The sequence below is a fragment of the Mytilus californianus genome, unplaced genomic scaffold (genome assembly GCF_021869535.1).
Source record: "Mytilus californianus isolate M0D057914Y unplaced genomic scaffold, xbMytCali1.0.p SCAF_7, whole genome shotgun sequence".
Taxonomy (NCBI): Eukaryota; Metazoa; Mollusca; class Bivalvia; order Mytilida; family Mytilidae; genus Mytilus; species Mytilus californianus.
Window position 1 is genome coordinate 110906627 of NW_026262723.1, and position 24233 is coordinate 110930859.

A 24233-nucleotide genomic window follows, 5' to 3' on the forward strand; every position below is an offset into this window, starting at 1 on the left:
ATAGGCTTTAATATATGTACCCGAATTTATTCAGCATCTAAATCTGACTATAAATATATATGCATGGCATTAGTTTACCTTAGTCTTCTGCCGGTTTAGTTCATTTTGTTTTGCCTGAAACTGGGCTGCAGTTAATGTTGTTGTCGAGACACCAGAGGGCGTTGTAGACATTCCTGAGTAGTATTGATTATACAATGATGTTGACTGATCTTCAGCAGACTCAGACATGTGACCAGCAGCATGCATTAAATTACCTAGCAAATACAACTACATTAACTGCTGATTACAAGTACATATTACAACTGTTTATATTTATATAGCAACCATAATAACTAATTTATTGACTGATGAGATGATCATGCCCTGATGATAATCATTTCAAATGTAGTTAATCAAATTGAAATTGTTCTGCGAAATTTAAGTTAGGCTTGTCCACTAATTATGACAAATGTAGAACGTGTTAACTTTATGACTCTTTCCTCATTTTTGCCTGTGGTAGTAAGTTGAGTTATGATTTACAACTGTTAGCGACATTGCTAGAATGAGATCAATGTCTTTCGAGTGTTACTGGTGGGTCTTTTAAGACTAAACGCGCGTCTGATGTACAAAACTGTAAGCCTGGTAACTTTAACGATGTTTTTTTTATATCATAAGGTTGATACTTTAAGGAACATAGAAATTGAACTCATCGAATTTGTTATACACGATAGGTTGAAGCTAGGAATAAAATTATATACGGGGTATACACCATAAGACAACAACCCATTATGTGCCGGTCCAAAGTCAGGAGCCTGTAATCCAGTGGTTGTCGTTGATTCATGTCTGTCATATTTGATTTTTCGTAAATTGTTTTGTTTAAATTATGCGTTTAGTTTTCTATTTTGAATTGTTTCACATTTTATATGTAGGGACCTTTCATGGCTGACTACACGGTATGGGTTATTTTCATTTTGAAGACCGTACTGTGATCTATAATTGCTTATATCTTCGTCATTTGAACTCTGGTTGATAGTTGTGTCATTGGCAATCCAAATAATTATAAAATAGCCTTTCAATACCGTCATTATCATGATGATTGTTTGGACTAGTATTGTGAAAATAATTGTATGAATTTCAAGATTATATATTCGTTACAAAATTACGTCACTGTTTGTGATGTCCTGTGCTGTCTGTCGTTAATGGAAGATGTTGGTTGTTATCCTGCGGTTTACATGTTGTATCGACTATAATATTATTTATTGTGTGATGAGTGTTCTTACTTATGTGTGTACTGTATTTCTGTCACGTAGTGTTGTCATTTTAGCGATATATTTTAACATAGCCATATAAGCGGGAGGTTTGGCTAGCCATAAAACCAGGTTCAACCCACCATTTTTTCTTAAAATGTCCTGTACCAAGTCAGGAATATGGCAGTTGTTATCAAATAGTTCGTTTCTATGTATGTTGGCGTTTGTTTTTGTTGCACTTCAATGTTTCTGTTGTTCCTTTGTTTTCCTCTTATAGTTGATATGTTTCCCTCGGTTTTAGTTTGTAACCCGGATTTGTTTTCTCTCAATCGATTGATGACTTTTGAATAGCGGTATACTGCTGTTGCCTTTCTTTATACTACATTTCCGTATATAATGGAATTTTTTTTCATTTAAACTTTTATATATTTTACCTAACGCTTCTACCATAGTTGTTGCAGTTTCCTCTCGGTCATCAGCCGATACTTGTGTTTCATCTCTAAGTAAATTTGTATAACTTTGTAAAATTTCTGTAGCATCGTCCTAATTGGGAAAACAAATCAATATTACAGGCCATGCGCAAAAATCTATTAAAGAGACAAGAATGTATATAGTTTCAATCATGGGCTGAACTCGGTCGAAATATACATTTATTTATGTCTTAGTGCTCGAAGATATCGTTAATACAAAAATGTAATGAAATAATTGACAATGTGTTGTCCTTTTATATTTTACTTTTCGAATAAACACTAGAGGATACGATGATTAAACTAAATCGTTCACCAGGCATTCTTACGTGAATGTTGGAAATATGCATCCTTAAAACAAGATGCATTAAATGCTTTAAATATCAATATCTATAAATAACAAAAAACTAATTACTTATATCGACTGATCTGGATTCGCCATGCCAATCTAGTATGTGTCTATACAGCAGCTTCATCGAGTTCCTGTCGTTTGTTAAAACAAATCCTTACTCTGCTTTAGCCTTTATTGTGTGGTGTGTTTCATTATAGGTTTTAATAAAGATTTTTAATGATTTATACAAAAATGATATAAACATTTTCTGAATGTCGCTTAAATTTCTATTTTTGTAAAAGTATAACAAAAATACCTAACTCCAAGGCAAACTGAAGAAGAGGAAGTTAAATTAAAGTACCTGAGCAGTTTCTGAAAGTTCGTCTTGTTTTTTAGTTAGTTCTGATAATGCTGCAGCAGTATTTTGTACAGCTTCAAGTGAAGGGGCTTTTATTCTCTTAAACCCATCTAGCATAGCAGCTCGTGTCTGTAATCACAGAGTAAGTTATCAATTAATAAATATATAATTTTCCGATTTATAGTTGTATTTTGGTATTTGTAATCACAATCAAGTTATCAATTGATAAATATATAATTTTCAAATTTATGATTGTATTTTGGTCTTTGTAATCACAAATAAGTTATTAATTAATAAATATATAATTTTCCTAGGTATAATTGTATTTGGGTCTGATGTTAATTTGATGCAACAAAACGTGTTCCCATGTTTGAAACATAATACCTTAGTGTTTCTCCTTAAGATATTTCTCATTAAACTTCATTTGAGAAACTATTGTGGAACAAAATATTTGTGCAGTACTGTAGCTAATTTTCTTTCACTGTCATTTTCAACCTTACTTTTCCCTGTCAGGTTTTTAATAAATGTGTAGATGATGTTATCAAATTATCTATTTGTTGGTGGTGGTCTCATTTCTATAGTCCTCTATAGCGCAATAAATTCCATAATAAGTATTGTGACGTCTAATTTGATATGTAATGTATTAATTACAGTATCAAATCAATATCAAAAGCTCAAAATAAAATCTATATCAAAATGTTAGATCGATAACAAGAATCCAGCAAAATTATAAGATAAAATAATCAAGATAAATTAATGATGTCCTTTCAGCCAATGGTTACAATTTTTTCGGCGAATACTTAAAGCTTATATATACCTGTGAGCTTTAAATTAAGGATATAACATATCAAAATGGTCAGGGGCATATCTACACCTTTTCTTGAAATTAATCCTGATTGACGAAAAACGTAGGATCTATGACATATAAGCAGCAGCAGTAGTTTACTGGTGTTAAACTCGTAAATCTTGATAAACAAAACTATCATAACCATTTTTTAGATATCGGAATCGCATTAACTCCAAAAGAAGCAAAACCAAGTGCGTCGGCAAGGTACTAGTCTCCTATTATGTAAACATTAACCTTCTTTGCGAATCCAGACTCCGTCAAAATGTAAGATCGGTAATATGATACAATTGGTACATTAAGAAAATTGGCAACTAGTCTGGTATCTTGAGATCTCAAAGCTTGTTCTCAATACGGTGAGAAAAGTTTACTCTTAAACCAAAATTTTCCACGAAGTTATTACGAAAAACGATTAAAATTCACAAATTCTATTGTCGCCATCATTGATTGGGTGATTGTCTCAATTTCTCATCTCACTAATGACATCATTTCAATCTACAATATTATATTTCCTATATGTCAATCAAATAAGTGATTTTTTCATGTTCCTAGGGTTGACACATTCTACTTGATATGACATTATAAATGTGTGACACGTGACAAACGCAGCAGGAGATGCTTACCCTGTAGACGTAAAACAATCTCTCTCCAAATTTAGTTCAAGTGAGTCCATTTATGTTCACTCACACCTTTATCTGTTTTAAACCTTGGCGTACAAAACATACACTGCACATCAAATTCCACTTTAATATGTACACCCACAACTATATAGTTTGGGGCTTTGTCTGTATCAAACTATATGTCATGGAAATAAAAAAGGCTATTAACAGCATGAAGGTCAAGGAGGCACATTTTTACCCACATCTATATCCACGACGTTAAAGTAATTACCTCTGTTCTTCTAACTTTTGCCTCCCCTCTCTCGGCTATGAGTTGTTGTTCCATTGCCAGTCGGTCTGCTTCACTCATATTCGTAGCCACTTAAACAGTTTTTAAAGAATAATCAATTAGTCGATAATCTACAATCACCTTTTTTCAATTTAAAAAAAAACAACATCTGCCTCCTTTCAGGCTGAAAAATGTGGTTAAATTAATAATTAGAATTATCACCAAATACGAAACAAGTGTGCGTGATAGACTCCCTAGAATTTATCAAAGAAAATAAGCTAAAAGTCTTAAAATGAAATAAACGCTTCGTGATAATGATTCCAAGTATTAGTAAAATATTCCCTATTTAATAAACTTATAGTATAAATTTTAAATTTCATTCCAGTGCAGTTGTTCTTTTGAGAGTTCAAACTATATTAGATTCGATACATGACCACACCAGAGACATATAAACCGTAATAATATTAAGTACTCAAAATTCTGCAATCAATAAACAATCAAAATATTGATACGTTATTTCTGTTGCGATTGGCTAGATTTAAGGACTGTATAACCATGTGAACTACTTACTTGTAGTAGCTATGATTTCCTGGTCAGATGGTGCACTATCCGCCTCTTCGTTTAGAAATTTACCAAGTACTTTAGCAACAGGTGCTATCTTAATGTCAGCGCCCACAAATAAGTTATTAACAATTCCAGTCTCACTTGTAGCATTGACCAAAATGTTTGTAACATCCTGCTGATTAGCTGGGTCAACCTTTTAATTACAAAAAAGGAAGAATGGGAATTAGAAACCATTATCTTGCAAAAGAGGTAAAACATCCTCCAAAAAGTTCTTGGTGTTCACAGTTCACGGTTCTCCCGCCATACTATCTATGTCGACCATTAAAATAACTTGATTTGATAGCAGGGCAGTGACAAATGAAGAGTAAAATAACCTGACTTTTCACAAATACTGGGGTCGGTTTCACAAAAAAACTTACGACTAAGATTGGTCGTAAGTCATGAACAATTCAGTATACTTACGATCAATCTTAGTCGTAAGTTTTTTTGTGAAACCGACTCCAGAACATCACTTCCTAGGATTACTCAAATTAAGTTGTAAGTGTTGTAGCTATTATTTCCATTTGTTTGTTTTTAAATATGCAATATGTTCGTTTGAACCTTCAAAGGATTTTGTTTTCTTCAATGTTTTGTTATAAGATATATAAATAATACGACACCAGTATCATCTCACACCTACGATTAAATCGAGTTATTTCTATTTATCAAAAGTATGAAAATTGTGCGTGTCTACAAAATGTGATGCGTCACTTGCTTTCTATTCGGATCAATTTTCATAATCAGTATATAAATGTGTGATAAGCACATTTTCGTTAAATAACATGTGATTTTTGTTATAAAAAAAAATAATAATGGAAACTCACTCTTATACTTGTTATAATGTCAGCAAATGCTCCAACCTGATCATAAGCCCTAGCTATAATTTCTACCATATAGCTGTTTTCTGGTAAGCCATCTGGTATAGGTCCTGCAGACAAATAGTTGTCTGCATATCCTAGTTATTTATAATGTAAAAGTAGTATATCAGTGTATATCAATATAACGATAGATTTTCAAAATACGTTTTGTGCCTATTTTGGTTTCATTCATTTATCCAATTGAACTTGAATAAAAAAACAAATACATAATTCAGTTTGATACATCTCCTTACTTACATTTTGAAATTTACAATGAGGTGTGGTTTAGAACTAAAATATATAAAATAAAAGAGAGAGGAAATTAACTTCCTTTGAAATTAGCTTTCTATTCTGGTGTAGCAGTATCACAGCAGCACCGGCATAAGAAATATTGTCTTGCCTCTTACACGGGAGCTATTTAACCTAAGGTTTATAATGGTAAAGTATTTTTTTCAAATATTAATCTTTTCATTTTCTAGCATTGGATCGATACCACTGCTAGTGGCTTTTAGCCCTCGAGATTATATCATCATCTCAGAAGTTAGTGTTTCGGTATTGACATGATTTAAAACATACTTTAATTGTTCGGTGATAAATTAAATAAGTATTATTAACATAAGTTTCCAACTCCTTCAAGCTTAATTAGGCTTAGGCAAATTTTGCTATCCGTTTTATACTCATTTTGGTCAAATAGCTTCTAAGGTATTCCGGTATTTATACATCCTTGCCTTTAACGTTTTTGGTTTTCGAGTTTTTCTGTTGAAGGTAAATCCAAAAAAGTGCTTCGCATGCACCAAATATATATAAAATGTTCTTTTCATTTTGAAGTCAAGTTTTTGAAGGTTTTAAAGACGCCAACATTATTTGGTTGACAATTATGGAATATATGTGTAAAATAACACGGGTATGTTTCACCTGTGATTGAGAGAATCCCGTCCTCTGTTTCACCTGTGATAGAGGGAATCCCGTCCTGTGTTCCTCAATTGTGACATCCTCAAATGCGATTAATTAACGGATATTTATTTGCCATGAGCAACACGACGGTTTCATTTAGTGACACATAAACTGCTCACCCTTATGAATCATATGAAAACCCCCTAGTATTAACTAAACATGGTCATTTTGCGTTTGCTTCACTGTTGTATTTTATGCTGTTTATATTTGCTAATGCCTTTGAAGATTCTATCGGTAACAATCTTGTCTATACTCTTTCCTCAACTACATTTCAAACTTCACTTCGGGAAAGATAATTTTCATGTACCGATGATTCATAAATATGATGTCTTAAGGTAAGAGACATTCAACATTCTTGTATTATAATGCGCAGTCACCGGATACCGGTATGACTCATCACCGTTTTTTATTAGGAGTCACACTGCTGATGTCGACTTTGGAACAAGAATTATTTACTCTCCCAGAGCATCTGAATTAAACCCTTTGTCTAAGGTACGTTTTGCTTAACCTTGAGTTTTCTGTGTATTGCTTTGTGTACTTTTTGTTTGTCTATTCGTTTATAGGGCTTGTGTATACTGTTGTCTTTTTTCTTTCGATTATGTTTAATTGTCCCCTTTTTATCATTCAATCAAGGCGATAAGACTAAGATATAACAATGTAAGCACTCATGCTTTCATATTCGTAAAAACCATCACACATTAATGATATAAATGCAGAGAAAAAACCAGCATTCTTAAATGATTTACTTGAAACTCACTTCCTTCATAGAACCATACATATGGCTTAGAATAATCTGCCCTGTATCCAAATTTATATAACTTGAAGTTAGTTCCATCCTCGTAATCTTTAAAACCTCCACATTTGACCTTAAAGTTCGTTTCATAAGCCACGCCAACAGGAGGGGATACTGTGATAAAAGCGTTTGCACTTTTGTACGGGCGACTGTTAATCCAGAAAGTCCGAGATGCCCAACCTAGAAAATATAAATAATAGTTAAAAGCCAACATTTCATTTATTGTAAAATATTTTTTTCATATTGTTGCATTTATTTTCAAACGTAACAATCGTGTCGTTGTTTCTATATCAGTACAATAATTAATTTGAGCTTGCTTTAAGAACATGTGAACGGTTTATTTGACAAGGTATTACATATAAATGTCGTACTTGTACAAACATGTAAAAAATTGCCAAGGAAGCTAATCAAAAAACATAATTCAAAGACAAAACTCGAACTACATGGGAAAGAAAAAGAGAAGAAAAAATGAAACAAAGAGCCCACAAAACATTAGGTAGCAATATACAGTTAGGAAAAGAAATAAGAATTGATCCTAATGAATTTTACCATCCCCTTTTCCTTGCTTTCTTACAAATTAAGCCTACTGTTTGTGTCATATATGTGCATATGTATGTAACTAGTATCTTCCAAAGATTTGATTTCCAGTATTTAAAATGGTTAAATAAAATTTCTTTTTGGTGTATCCATGGCAACAATCTGCATTTAAGGTTCATCATAACAAATGGACAAATATGGCCGTATTTTCACCTCAGAAAATACTCTGTGTACAGACTTACCTGTGCAGTTTGGAAAGTTTTAAGGCCTGGCATCCACTAGATATATAAAAGTTATATTTATTTTGCATATCAGAAAGATAAAATCGTTTTTGGATTTTGATGGGCATTTTTTTCCTTCCTGCAGAAGGTGTAAAAACAAACAAACACCTGAATTGCATTTGATACTGTCCACTTAGTTTCTACCTTTAACTCACCTATAGATGTGAAGATATCTATTGTCCATGCCAATCAAGGACAATCAATACAATACAAACCAGCTGTTACATGAGAGGGAGCATCTCAAAGTTGTATCCCAATTTAGTTAATTTTTACACCTTCTGCAGGAACGAAAAAAAAATGCCCATCATAATCCAAAAAAGATTTTATCTTTCTGATATGCAAAATAAATTCTACTTTTATATATCTAGTGGATGCCAGGCCTTAAAACTTTCCAAACTGCACAGGTAAGTCTGTACACAGAGTAGTTTTTGAGATGAAAATACGGCCATATTTGTCTATTTGTTATGATGAACCTTAATTGCTATAAAATATTGCAAAAAGGGGGGTAAAGATGTCACATATTTCCCAAAAAGTTGACCAAAAGTAGAATTGTAATGCCTTAGGGTGATACCTTTTCTGAAACTGTTTACATATATCTATCAAGAGATCAAATAAAAATGATATGTTTTTCGTCTCATTTTTTTGTAAAATTGCGTCAAAAAGTTCGTGTGAAAAAAAAGTGTTTGTAAACATTACAATAATTTCTGGACCTATGGCCGGTCTGGCTATGAAAATACGGACAGTCAAACAGAAAATAGCCCATAAAACATGTTAAAAAAAATCTTGATGTTCTTATAAACCCACTTTGAAGGCTAAATTAGTCATCAGCTGTCTAAAAATGAATTTTATTGCACAATAACTTTCATATTTGAAAAATCCACCATGGCCAAAATGTGAAACTACACTCATAACTGTGTGTTGCTACCTTATACAGAAGGCAGATGTTCGGGAAACGTACCAAAAACCACAAAAAAAACCGGACGAGAACACAGTTCCTGCTCCTTTAGTTTTAGCGTTATTTTCTTTTACTACTTGTGGTATGTCAGTCACTGAAAGTATCATCAGTAATCGCCATGATTTTTAACAAATTTTTCTTCAAATTCGTTGATAAATAAGAACTTAAACGGGCAAATATAATAGAGAATGGAAACGGGGAATGTGTTTAAAAGACAACAACCCGACCAATGAGCAGAAAACAGTCCAAGGCCACCAATCAATAATATCATAATAATTATAAAATAAAGTTGACTTTAGATGAATTTGGTCTATTTATCTAGGTCCCTTTTAGTCATAAAGCTCTTCTCATCTTTAGGTCTTAAACATCCGGGGCTTTCAAATATTTGCGTTTGAGCGTTTCTGATGAAGTTAAATCCAGAAAACCGCTTCGGACGCACGGAATTAGTTTAGTGCTATTTTCATTAAACGATGTCTTTCCTGTTTGATTTTTACAATAATTCGTGAACTTGTTGCCTTCTCATTGACACTGAGATAACATATAACGTTGAGAAGATACAAAGCTAACAAACACCATAAGTCGAAGAGAAACTAGAAACAAAATTGCCAAAAAATAACGACCAAAAGACCAAACAAAATAAACACAGAAATCTAGATATAGCAAGGCCAACAAAACTAGAAACCTGGGTCGAAAAGACGTGCTCTTGCATGGTTAGCCGTATTTTTTTAAGTTATACTAACATCGTTATAGTTTCAACAGTTATTTGAAATATCAAAAGATTCTGAAATTCTTAGTCGTAAATAGCAGGAATCTTGTCAAGGTAATCATAAAGACACTTGTGTTTATTTTGTAAATGAAAATAAATGGATTTGTACATATTCATGTAATTTAGAAAAGATAAAATTTTATAGACTTTGAAATCATCAAATCGTCAGATTCATATATAGTATTATAAAAGTTCATACCACATAAATTCTCGGAAGTTCCCCATCTCCATGTCTTGACCCTAAAATAGTAATATCTTGAGGAGTTCCTCTGTAATTCAGGGCAGTTAGGTAGTATTGCCATGGTCGGACCTTCTGTACCAGCACTAGCAAAACTTTCCCATTCCGATTTAGCTACTTCAGAAACCAAACGATTCCATTTTACACCATAAAGTATCCATCTAAAGAAATTATTGATATTAATTAGAAAGCAGAAATACATAATTGATAGAAGTGGTCGTTATGAGTGGTATATTGGTTGATTGTTGATTGTTTAACATCCAATGGCAAATTTTTCCTGCACATTCAGGATGAAATCAAATTAACAATAAAGTAGGTAGGTCTGCAAGGTAAGTCGACGTAGATATGGACTAGCAAATGAGGGTATGTTGGATAAGTAGAGAAATTTTGCAATCGTTATGTATGGACCCTCGAAGAGTTGTTCCAAGGATTTTTTTTCGCTTTCACCGATGACAAGATAGAAACATAAATCACGTTAACAAAATTAAAAAAAAACTCTAAGACTTATATCTGTTAATATTCAAAAGTTACTGTGTGTCTTCATTTATATATTTAAGTACACATTCCTTGTCCCGCCCTCCAATATTTAGCCAGGCTGTACGAACGGTGTGTCTTCACTGACTTGAAGAAGTGCACATCTCTTGTCCAGTCGTCAACATAGGTAGCCAAGCTGTACGGAATGTGTGTGTTCACTGTTTGTAGAAGTACGCATCCAGTGTCCATCCGTCAACATATGTAGCCAGGCGGTACCGACTGTCTGTGTTCACTTACTTGTGGTTGAATTACACGCTCCTTGTCTAGCCAGGTTGTACGGACAGTGTGTCTTCAATTACTTATTTTGGCATACTGTAACGACTGTGCGTTTACTTACTTGTAATAGAAATACACGCCTCTTGTCCATCCGTCAACATATGTAGCCAGGCTGTATCGACTGTCTGTGTTCACTTTTTGGCCGCAGTTTGTAATACAACTGGAAATAAATTCATGTACATACATAGATTTATCTATTTCAAATCATAAGTGCGTGTTACAGACAATATGTCTTGTCTCTGATAAAGTATTATTCTCTTTACATATCAGTATGGAAAGGTAAAAGGGATGTGTCGTTAGAAAGATATCATAATCTAGGAGGGCGAGTTATATATATATATATATGTATCTTTTTGGAACTAATGCTTTTATGAGCTTAGTTGAAAAACTTAACAATTGTATGTACTTTTTCGCATCGTATCGACGTTCAAACTGTTTCTGAATACGTTTTCTCTTTACTAAATGTTGACTTTATAACAAATGTCCAGAGCCAAATGATATAGGACCAATAATAGATTAACAACTGCGTTCATCGTCCTTCGACGTTCAGTTGTCGTTGAAACTAAAATAGATTTTCTAATACTACTATCGCAAGGCTAACGAAAGGATTACACAAACAATGGGAAAAACAGAATACATTGTGAAGGAACAGCCGCTAAAGTTATATTTTAGAAGGATAGATATTTTCGGAATTAAATTTAATAACTGAACCAAGCAAATGTAAAGTTTGACAGTGACATCAAATGGTTAAAATATGTAACGAATCTCAGCGTTATATCAAGGATAATTGGATGTCAGATTCAACCTGCGCGAGATAAAAACATCATCACTGATTCTTGTCGCACGTTTGGAAATGAATTTAGATAGCAACATGCATGTTAAAGACTTCCAGAACCTCAGCCGTTATAGTTGTAATTCCCTTGCATATTGATAAAGTAAGTAATAACTATTGATGAACGATGCTGTTAAGACACATTCTCCATTTCAAATGAATGGGATTCTTTTTCATTTTAATATTTTGTATTGTGCTGTCGTTGTGAAATATTTTGTTGGTGCTTCATTCCCATTCATTACATTTTAGAAAGCTGTGCTGATTGTTGATGAGATGTCATGACTAACACTATCTCCGAATTTTTATTATTTTTTTTTGCGGCTTCACAAAAAACGAAAAACACGAATCAGGTCAATCAAGGTTAAAACTTGAAAAAAACAAATTTATCGCAATACAAATTAAAGGGAAAGTCCGCGATTTTTTACTTATCATCTAAATATGTTCATCTTAACATAAAAAACACATTCACAAAGTTTTAGATATATATTCCTTCTAATAACGGAGAAAATCAAGTATTTGTAACTTTTTTGGTTGACCTTCGTGAGTGGGTTGTGACGTTTTAACCCGATTTGTTGAATCCTGGGAAAAAATAAAATCTGTTAAAGGCTTAATTGCTTATCGAAATTTTACATAATTAAAAGCGCACAGATGATCGTTGCTCGTAGTTATTAACCACAATATAAGAATGAAAGTAAATGAATATGCGTGTACCGTTTTGTATTGATTGAAAAAAACTTCCTATGTGAAATTATCTAAATATAAATATTTTCGAATTAATTTCATAAATTTTTGTTGAGATTGTTTCTTAAAATATCTATTGAACATTTTTACTGATATTGAACTGAAAATTTTTTACGTTTTATTTATCGTTATAACTTTGATAACCATTTCAATGCAAAATATATGTGAACAGAGTGTGCATATTATTTTGTAAAGTCATTGTTTATTTCTCGATTTGAGGAGAATTCGTTTGAACTTTACCTTACAGCAATTTAGCCTCAGGCGTACACAGGTGTGAATTCAAGCGTACACAGGTGTGTATGTTGTCATTTTGAATGGATTAACAGAAAGAGTATAGCGTCTTTAATAAATAAAATGAATAAATAAATAAATAATTATTTTATTATAGTGTCACATATTTGATCAGACAATATATATATACAACAATTCATAATAAAAACAGAGATCAAATATCCAGCCTTTGAATAGGCTTATGAGACACTTTAAAACATATCAGACAACTGTACATTTATATAAAAAATATATATCCTTATAAAATTCAAAAATAATTACTGGTTTATCACATTAAGTAAACTGCTTTTTAAATATTTACTAGTAAAAGTTTCAATTAATATTAGATAGACGATATTGATAAAAGGATTACAAATTAAAAACATTAGCAATGGTTTAAACGAAAAAAAAAAAAAATTGCCAAAAGACGGATACACTACTTTAAAAAACAAATAAAAAAACAATATATTTCTAGGGCAACAAAAATAATTTAAATGTGATTAATATTAAATACATGGATCTAGATAAAAGATATGTACTAAAAAGTAACAATAGTAACCATAATAAAGAGACTTTAAAAATATAACTATGAAAAAATATACGTTAACATTCAAATAAATTTCTTTCTTCTCTGATAAAAATTGAAAAGTGCGTATGATAATGAGGATTGCATGTCTTTACATTTCATAAGACTGATAAATTGACTGTCAATATCTAGAGTATCAAAGTTTTCTATAAAGTTTTTGGCTCGAGAAAATAAATTATATCTTAAGTCATCATACATAGTGCAGTTCATTAGAAAATGTTTTTCGTTTTCTATGACGTCATTCGGACAGAATTTACAACTTCTTTCATTAACTGTTATTTGCGGTCGTGCGTATCGGCCTGTCTCGATGGCCAACGGGAGCGATCCACTTCGGAACAGGGCAACAACTCGTCGGACCGATCTCGGCAACTGAAGTTTCAAATATTTTTCTGTTTCTACTTTTTCTTTGTATAGTCTATATGTACGTAGTTTACTGCCGTTTGGATTATTTTTGTCATTAAACAGTTCGCTAACAAATTAATACACCAAGATGAGATATCCGATGACAATAGAGACAAAAACTAAATTGTATAAATTAATTGAAAAAAAAAATAATTCCAGAAGTGTAAACAATATTACAGTGGAACAATTTTCGATTACGTTCTGTGCAATTTGCATAAAATTAAAATATGAAGTTAAAAGAATAGTACTTTTAATCTTAAAAATTAAACGTTTCATTTCCCAATTAATAATAGTTGCAAATCTGTTTAATTTACTTTACCAGAATTCTTTAACTTGTATATAAATAAAGGCAACAGTAGTATACCGCTGTTCGAAACTCATAAATCGGTAGAGATAAAAACAAATCCGGGTTACAAACTAAAACTGAGGGAAACGCATCAAATATAAGAGGAGAACAACGACACAACAAAAACACAACATTAAAATGTAACACACACAGAAACGAACTATAATATAACAATGGCCATTTTCCTGACTTGGTACAGGACATTTTAAGAAACAAATGGTGGGTTGAACCTGGTTTTGTGGCATGCCAAACCTCCCGCTTTTATGGCAACGTCAAACACAACACCAAAACGACAACATCACATGACAGGACCACAATACAAAAAAATGGGAGAACATATAGGACAAAGAAACACACGAATAATAGCTAACAAAAGGTACTAGGCTTAAAATTCAATACGCCAGACGTGCGTCTCGTCCACACAAGACCAACCAGTGACGCTCAAATGAAAAAAGTTTGAAAGCCAAAACAAGTACAAAGCTGAAGAGCACCGAGGACCAAAACTTCCAAAAAGTTGCGCCTAACACGGCCAGGGTTTTTTGCCTGGGACATGAACATCCTTATTATTTAGAATAATTTATAATTTTGCAAACAGTAAATTTTATAAAATGACTATATAATAGATATACATGGTAAAACCGAAGTGGGGACTAACTACAGAATACAAACGGATACATTACATAAAACAACTTAATCCAACACATAAAAATACACAGCCGAGTTAGCCAAAGCCTCAACGCACAAAGTGACGTCACATTTGAAATATATAAATCTGGCTATGTTAAAATGCTAACAATCGTAAAACTCTCTTAATTTTTAAGTTTTTAATTGAAAAAAAAATACAACAGTAAAACATGCATGATTTTTTTAATTTTCTTTTTAACATTTCATTCTTTCATAATTAAATTAATCTGCCAATCACTTAAAAGAATTATTTGTAAAATTTATCGTTTATTTCATTAATGGATATACATACATTATAAATATAAGCTAATACATTATTTTGCTTGAGGATTTTTTTAACAGGTTTTTTTTATATTCTATTATAACTTTGTGCAATGCTGAACAGGATAGCCGTCATTAATCCAAATTAGTAATACAGTAGTTGTAATAAAATGCATATTTTAGTAATATATAACTGATATTGACGATTTTAGAACAGTTCGTCCCAACCTCGTTGTTCTTGAAACAATCCTTACTAGTAGACTTGTAAGTTTCCTGACGTATAAGCGCCATTGAGGATGAGCGCCAGAGGTTCTTTCTAACAGACAAAGCAGACTAGTAGCTTTTCGTTAGTATGTATGTACAAGTGACAAGTCTGACTCTGAACAGTTAGTAAACCGACTTAACAATGATCTATAGACATCGACCGTTCTTGATATTTGAAACTGCATGCATAAATTATATATACGTTTATGAGAGTGATTATTTATCTTGTGTCTGACGAAAACTAAATGCCTGCATGGTTATATCTTGCCATTTTGTATTGGTTTGGTGGGTGTTCACTCAAAATCGTAATTCAAAAATTGTGTTTGTGAGATGTAGATTCACTTCAATAACGAATTTCGTCTATATATTTGTGACAAGTGTATACCACAGAGAAGCTCTAAAGGTATATTACTCCCATTTGGTTTGGGTGTGAACCATCGATGTTTACAGCAATATTTAATGAATAAGATGATGATGGTAGAAAGAAATATGAGCGTCATGTGGCAAATATTACATAAATGTCGGACTATGAGTTATCTATCTGTATGAAAAGATTTCCAATACAACCATATTGAGTAGGATTTTTACATGCTATACTCGAGTCGTACTAGTATACAGGCTTCTCGTGTCGTTTGACTCAGACACACATCTTTTACTTTAAGATGTATGAAAGATTCTATATATATATATTAAATGTAACAATAATCAAACGCCTACAGGCAATAACTAAACGGGTATGAAGTTTTTATACAGATTTATTCTTATTTACATAATCATTAACAAACTAAATAAATTGAACAAAGAAACACAGTGCACATCATAAACAAAATAGTTTCTTGATAATGTAGGCATGGGTTCTTTATTTGAACCGAATTCAGCGAATCATAATAAATCTATTTTACTTTCAATGTTTAATTTTAAACAAGCATTAATTTAACAGCTAGTTATCGTGACCTTTTGAGCTACTTAATAATTCGACTATTGGGAAGCTATAAGGGCATCACCAGTGGGTACCCACAAAAACTGCCTTGAATCCATCGGGGGTCTCTGGTGTTTACTGACACATCATATGTTGGCTACATTTTTTCATACATCATAGCTGAATCTTTTGTCCAATGATTTACAAACTGTGTAGTGCTATAGGTGATTGTACCTCTCAATCTGTCTCGATCAGAGGTTCCTTTTTCTTTTATTTGTCAATAACAAATATAAACAAGGATTTTATGACCGATTTTCCCCATTTACAAGTGATTTGAAAATTTATAATCTCTTGATCATTTCTTAAAAGGTTACTCACAGAACCATATGATGAAGACTGTTGTCTAACCAGCTATAAACACACACTGGATATATCTAAATACATACTTTTGAACCAAAGAGGCGTTAATTACCATAGTGACCATAAAAAATCATAAATCTGTCGAAAAAAGACAGACAAAACTATGATCATAAAGAAAAAGGATAAAAAGACAAACAACAGCCAACAAAACACTACGTAGATTACTAAAGACCGAGCAACCGGAACTCAACCAAACAACGGAATTGCTCACAGGTGCCATGGACGGAAAAGCATATGGAGTTGTTCATGACAAGTAAAATTCGGATAAATGTCGCATTTTGTGATGTTGCAGTCCTAATTTATTTTTTAATCGCACAAATAAGAATATGTTGTATGATTGCATATGAGACAACTATCCAGAGTTCAAGTGAAGTGGATGTAAGCAATTGATTCTCTTTTACAACAAAAGTCTTAATTATTTAATAAAAAATTCGTAAGGGTTCGGTGGAACCCAGTGTCTCGCCTACTTTTGCTGTTTATCGCAGGCTCAACAAAAATGAGGAAAACAATTAATAAAAATATTCCTCTCTATACTATCTTTTGATTGTAAGTAGCTTCTGTCCAAGTTTGGTAAAAATCCAGGATAATTTATGAATCTAATAAATGTTTTAAAAACTTAAACTGCAGACTGTATGTAATGTTGACTGGAAGAAAAACTAAGTCCATTTATAAGTAAAATAAGGAAAAAATGGAACAAAATTTTATCAAAATTTACTTCTAGATACTAGCTTTTGATCATAAACAAGCTTCTTTCCAAGTTTGGTAGAAATCCAGGATAGTTTAAGAAAGTTATTAAAATTTCAAAAACTTTAACCACAGAGTGAATGTAATGTTTCCTGGCAGAAAAACCAAGTCCATTTATAAGTAAAATACGGAAAAAATGGAATTTTTTTTTTACAAAATTTACTTTTGAATATAATCTTATGATCATAAACAAGCTTCTGTCCAAGTTTGGTAGAAATCCAGGATAGTTTAAGAAAGTTATTAAAATTTCAAAAACTTTAACCACAGAGTGAATATTTGTGGACGCCGACGGAATGTAGGATCGCTATGTCTCGCTTTTTCGACAAAAGTCGAAGGCTCTACAAAAATCGAGATATACACTTACTTCAGACCTACGATTGGTGGGTCTCCTTCAGCAATGAATATGTTTTGTGAATCAGAGACTATCCTATCACCTTTAATGACGTACACCTTTATTTCCACCTCATCATTTTCATACATATCACCTGGATAAAGCGTATTAAGTATACCAGACGATGCATTAGGAAGGATTCCTGTCAATAGAAAAAACATTTATTATCTTGAATTATTGTATAAGATAATATCAATATTATTTTGAACTTGGACTTTGTGTTAACTGGGAAATTATTTGAAAGCGATGTTTAAAATATTTTAATAAATGGCCATGTGATATAATCCGTTATATCAAAATATGCAATAAAAGCACACATCGCTGTGGATTGATGTGAATTATATGTTTCTTAGGCCTAGGGCAGAACAAAAATAACCAGCTTTCCCCTCTTTTCCTTTCTTTACAGATAAGAGGCGATGCACATTAAAACTTTTGTGAGACATGTGGCCCAGTAAGACGTTTCAAGTTGATGAAATAAAATAGTTCTTTCAATTATAAACTATGTTAATACTTTCATGCAACCTAGCTTATAAAAAATCGCTTCAAAAGACAAAAGACAGCTGCGCTATGACAGACCTCTACCCTTATTTCCCATTACTCCATAACAGGAAATCTGAAAGTATTTTAGGCAAATGATTTTTTCATAAGAAGTTGTTATTGGCTTTGGACTAGATTTCAGTAACTGCGAGTACTCTCAGATCAGTACTTTGTGTGTGTCTTTTGTGTTTTTATTTGCTTTGTATCGATCTGGTGAGTTCATCCCTTTTCAATTGATTTTTATAGTGGATTGTTATGTTGTACTGTAACACCACTGTCCCAGGTAAGCGTGAGGGTTTGGCGCCAGCAAACATGTTTAACCCCGCCACATATTATGTATGTGCCTGTCCCAAGTTAGGAGCCTGTAATTCAGTGGTTGTCGATTGTGGCTGTATATCACTTTTTTGTTTTGTATATTGTTTGGTTCATAAATCATGCCGTTAGTTTGTTCGTTTTATTATTTTACATTTGTCATTTCGGGGTCTTTTATAGCTTACAATGTGGTATGGGTTTTGCTCATTGTTGAAGGCCGTGCGGTGACCTATATATTCTTTTCCTCGTAGAATCTGTTACTTTGCAATAATATCCATATCATTTTTAAATAATGAGTTAATGTGAGACGTCTTAGGACGAACGAACGACTGAAGGCACATAATGTGTACCAACATTTATAAATATTAACAATTGATATTCGAAAAGTACGAATTAGCTTTGTTTTACCCAATACAAGAAATTATGATGTGCTTCTATCGTACATACCCGCATAATTTGCTCCGTCGACTTTAGAACAACCTCTATCATTCTGTGCTTCACCTTGTGAGTATGTGCAATTCGTCTTAAATTGTTCCCTGATAGTCCAGTCATAATTATAGTCAGGCCATGTCTCACACAATCTCCTGCACGTCCAAATGAAAGTCATTCCGGATTTATCACTCGGATCAACATCAGGATCATACGCATAGGACAAAGCATCGATATTTAAAGGATCAGCATCCCCCCAACGTCTCATCATGAAGTCTCCGCCACTTATTTCTACAGACAGGGGTGTTGCAATGATACGAATAAAGCATTCGTCAACAGTAACCATTCCTATAACTTCATTCATACTGACATTTAATTTGAACCGGTATAAACCATAATCTAATGTTCTTGGTTCTAATATAAGTTGTCTAGCTCCAATAGAGTACACGTCAGCTCCATTTAGGTTCACTATTTCTGTCTCATTGCCTGAATCTTCGTCAATTTTATATACCTGCCACCAGAAGTATGCAATTTTCGTAGCAGTGCAATTGATGACGACATTAGAATTAACGATTAGCTTTTGTGATTTATAGTGAGTTTTTAATCCGGGTCTATCAGGATCACACATTGGTTCATCACACGTATTCGGTTTTGTTACATTAACATACGGCCACCAACACGGTCCTTTCGTTACACCTACCCGGAAATCAAATCCTTCATTAGATACTTGATTTTGGCATTTCAAACTGACATCATAGTAACCTTCGAATATAAATGTTGAATCTAGAGTTAGGTTGTAATTAGAAGGATTCGCAGTCTTGTTAGCATACCATATATCAGAATCTTTGTCAAACCGAAGTGTGTCAGTATTATTCCAAATATCATTCCATTCCGGTATTGTGGAACACTGTGTAACATCGCCAAACATGATATAACGATTTGGGTCTGCCATGTCCGATAGATCCATCATATAACATGCGTTTGAACCAACCATTCCTGGGTGTATCTGATATACAAATGTAGAATTCTTTGCACGTGGATTGTCACAAAAAAGACCGATTCCAAAACATCCTCTCTGGATGCATATATATCGTGACAGATCCAAACTATTGTTAAAATTTTCAACAACCAATTTGACAGTGTAGCAGATATCATTGTTATACATATGATACGCGTTATTCTTGTAGAAAAATGACTCGTCAGTATCATTCATAGTGTCACCGTAGGTCCATTTGTACGTCACGTGTGATCCATGTTCAAGTGACGCCACAAACTTAACTTGATGTTCCTGTGCAAAATAATTCTGAAGAGGCCCGCCACCAGGTTTTTCTACATTTGTACTTGAATCAAAATCTGATACTGTAAGCTCTAGTCCAACAAGACCTTCGTACAAGTCATGTTTAGCCGAGTAGGTCTCGTCGCTCACCAAATTCCAGATGTTTATGTTTACACTGTAGTTTCCGCCTCTTAGGTAAGTATGATAGAAAGTAAACACCTTATGTCTGCACTTTGATGGACATCCATAATACGATTCTTTTTCAAATGTGGTTGGGAGGAGCTCTGATGAAGAAACTGTTCCATCACCAAAGTCTATTGTATATGATGCATTTGTAGGGTAACGATTACCTGGAAAATCCCAAAGAAGTTCGAATGAGACATTTCTCTTGTATTCTACAGTCCATGGTGGACCAATGTAATTACGGTCAGTGGGACAACGTAATGAAAACTTAGTGACCGGAATCTGAACAATAATGGGTCCCGTAGAGGAGGAAACGTTAACGGAGCTTAAACTGTTAATTGAGAATACCTTTGAATGAAACACCCCCACCACCGAAAACAAATACGAATACGACACCTGTGCATAATGATCACATGGTAATGATACTACTGGGCTTCCATCACCTATATAAAACGTGCAGGTAGCACGACTCCCCCACGACATTGAAATATTCAAAATACCATAAGTATCTATCGGCACATATGGTGGATATGGCGTAAACACCAGTCCATAGATCGGTTTATCGGCTTCAATTGGTAAAGTGAAGAACATAAAGCTAACTAAATTAGAAACGTTTACAGAAACGTTATGCGTGTTTTCCATTGTATAAACATAACTTATTGGAATAGAGAAAAAATCTTGGGCCATTGTAGTAGCGATGATTGAAGTTGCAGTAGGTCCAGCTGGTGGTACAGTTAACATACAAAAATTATACTGATCTACTGGACAACCAGGTAATGTGGTGTTATCTGACACTGTGGTTGTCTCAGCTGTCGTATTTGTTGTACTATTTACATCATATGTTATTTGATTACAAAGTTGTATAACTTTTTCGCAATCAATTCCAATGGTAGTCTCAACTGGTGCAGTAATCGATGGTATAATAGGCTCTTCAAAGGAGCCTGTTGATGTAGAATTGTCGTCGAAGTCGATAAAATATGAAGCCATAGTAGGTATGGGGACTCCACCCATAAATCTGAGCCATATTTTAGCTGTACCACCGCTCGCTCCAGGTTCAATTCTAACAAGCTGTGTCCATTTTACGTCTACGTTCTTGACACCGTACTGTACATAGATATCATGTTGACTATTATGATAGTCAATGGGACTTTTAATTGTAAAGTTTACAGGGTAGATGCCTGGTGAACTATAGGTGTGAGTATAGTTGAATGTTTCAGGATCCAGCAATACATCATAATAAGAGCTCTCTTCAGGTGTTGAATCCATAAATTCGATGTATGATGTAAATCTAGAACACCAATACATACCAATTACGAATGTTACATGATCCCCGACAGGGATGTAGGATCTATCAATATCTACAGACAGGCTGGTAATCAGGTAATCAATCCATACTTCTATTGAGTATGAAACTACAGGACTTACCAGGTTTGTCATGTTCACTTCCAGAAAATGAACTCCGGTAATGTTATAAGAATCAGGGACTATAACAACGTACCCAGTACCTGCTGTTTCATCAAAGCTAGTGCTATTTAAAATGGAAGAATTCAATACCGCTGTAATTTCTAAGTGAGATCCACTAACAAGTGACATATACACATTTCGTGTGGTATAGAAAGGTATTGGTGATGTGGTTAGTATTAATAAACCCGTTATCAAATCTTGGACAGGAATAATAAATGTAACGTTCATTGTACTGACGTGATTTTCTGCTATCAGCATAAATGTATAAAAGTCTGGAGTTAAATAAAGATGTGATATGAAGCCTTCCATCCCTGAAAAACACATGCATCAATGAACATTATTCACGTGGAGCAACTATAAAAACAAAATAAGTAAAGAAATATCATAGTTACATAAGTAAAATTCTAAAACATGAAAATATTAAAATATATTTGGATAAACCGGCTACCATCAAAAAGATATATCTTAAACAGAAACACGTATATCTAGATAACAATCATGCTGATGGTATTGAAATGCAATAGAATGACACCTACCGGCTGAAATGTTTACTTTGGATGAATTTAAACTTATTTGAGACACGCATGGTTACTGGTGAAAAGTTTTTCAACTTGAACTCAGTGTGTAACTTTTAATAATATGACTGTATAAAAATGTTTAATCAGTTGTTTCAAGTAGTACAGATGAAAGTGTGGAAAACAGATAGTTTCAAACTGACGGACTGACGGAGAGTTGACCATGAAGTTTTTTTTTCTACGTAGGACATATTCTTCAGCTTTAAACATGTAAGATTTAAATGATGTTATTTGGGGATTTTTTCCGTTATTAGCACAACTCAATGGAGTATTTAGTTTTCAATGCTTTTCAGCTTTCTAATTGATTTGGTTTTCCAACTGTATTGAATCGAATACCACTGGTGAGTCTTGTGAAGACGATATGCGCTTCTGGCGTACAAAGCTTAGTGTCTTTGATGAGTACTTATATAAATGTTTTATACTATTTAATGAATCCTGTTTTTTTATAGGTCAATTTTGTTATTTGAAAGGTTACTATTTGTGTGCCTTATAGTGGTCGGCTTGTTATACATTTATTAAGTGCCAATCTGCCTAAGAATCAGGCAGTGGTGAAAACATGACAAATAAAAACCCACTCAAGTTTACATTAATTTATGTTCAAAATGTATAATGGTGCACGAAAATAATATTCGTTTCCTTTTCCTGTTCTGGTAATTAAAGATATAATTTGGTTGAAATGCACTAAAAACTCCATAATTTGCTATCATTCTAACCAAAAGTTATCTAGAGATTTCTCGAATTACCAGACACGTAGAAACGAAAAACCTACCATTATTAACTCAGGATAAGGGTAACTTCAAAATAGGATGGTTAGGTCGGTGGGTTTTTTTTCGGCCATGTTTTGAAATTTTTCTAAATTGCCTGATTCTTAAAAAGACTGGCACTTAAGCATAATTCATACATAATTTTTTACAGATAATAACAAAATCATGATGCCAATTCTTAAATGTTGCACTTTAATGACTTACAGCTCATATATTGATGTGAAGTTGAAATTTAGGGTGCTACAGAGAAAAAAGATTTGCTTCCTATCAAATTTGTAGGCTAAACGAAAAATATAGAGGTTGTGTACCGTTGCTTAATTATTGCGTGGGTCCAAGTAAAAACAAGACAAAATCAGTCCATCTGAACTCCAAACGGACTGGAATATTTATTGATATTGCAAATTCCATGTTTTGTTCCTGGAACCCACAAAGTTATTTGGCTCACAATAAAATAAAGAGGAGAAACATGATATTTGGTGTTTAAGGTTCCCTGGAATACCATTAACGGTATCAATGTTTAGTGCACCAGATGCGCATTTCGACAATTTATGTCTCTTCAGTGATGCTCGACCCAAAATATTTGAAAATCAAAAGCCTTTTATAAATATTGCAGAGCCGATAAAATTATCAAAGCTGGACAAGGAATTAGGGAGCTGATTTGAAATCGAGTCAACGGCATAAAATTAGCATTACCATTTGACGTTCCATCATGCTTTGGTTGCAAGGATACCGGTGGTGTTGAAGTGGTCGTATTACTATTTATAGGTTGCACTTCTGTTGAATTTGTTGAGTTGTTGTCTTGAACTATAGTTTCCACGACAATGTTGGTGAACGGATAACTAAATATGTACATAGTACCATCTCCCATAATTGCTTTATATGTGACGTTGGTACCTATATAAAGCGCAAATGATAAATTCACTTT

At 33.2% G+C, this 24233-nt stretch overlaps 1 protein-coding gene across 1 annotated transcript in view; it reads right to left on the reverse strand.

Annotated features, from left to right (window-relative positions):
• Nucleotides 1-24233, reverse strand: part of LOC127709634 (polycystin family receptor for egg jelly-like) — a 54827-nt gene that overhangs the window by 27922 nt on the left and 2672 nt on the right. Inside the window, exons 2-6 of the mRNA XM_052215239.1 lie at nucleotides 21162-21314; nucleotides 5542-5672; nucleotides 4685-4871; nucleotides 4118-4206; nucleotides 2386-2511 (exon numbers count right to left, since the gene is read on the reverse strand). Of these exons, the coding sequence (XP_052071199.1) occupies nucleotides 2386-2511; nucleotides 4118-4206; nucleotides 4685-4871; nucleotides 5542-5672; nucleotides 21162-21314 (686 nt within the window). The remainder of the gene's footprint in view (nucleotides 1-2385; nucleotides 2512-4117; nucleotides 4207-4684; nucleotides 4872-5541; nucleotides 5673-21161; nucleotides 21315-24233) is intronic.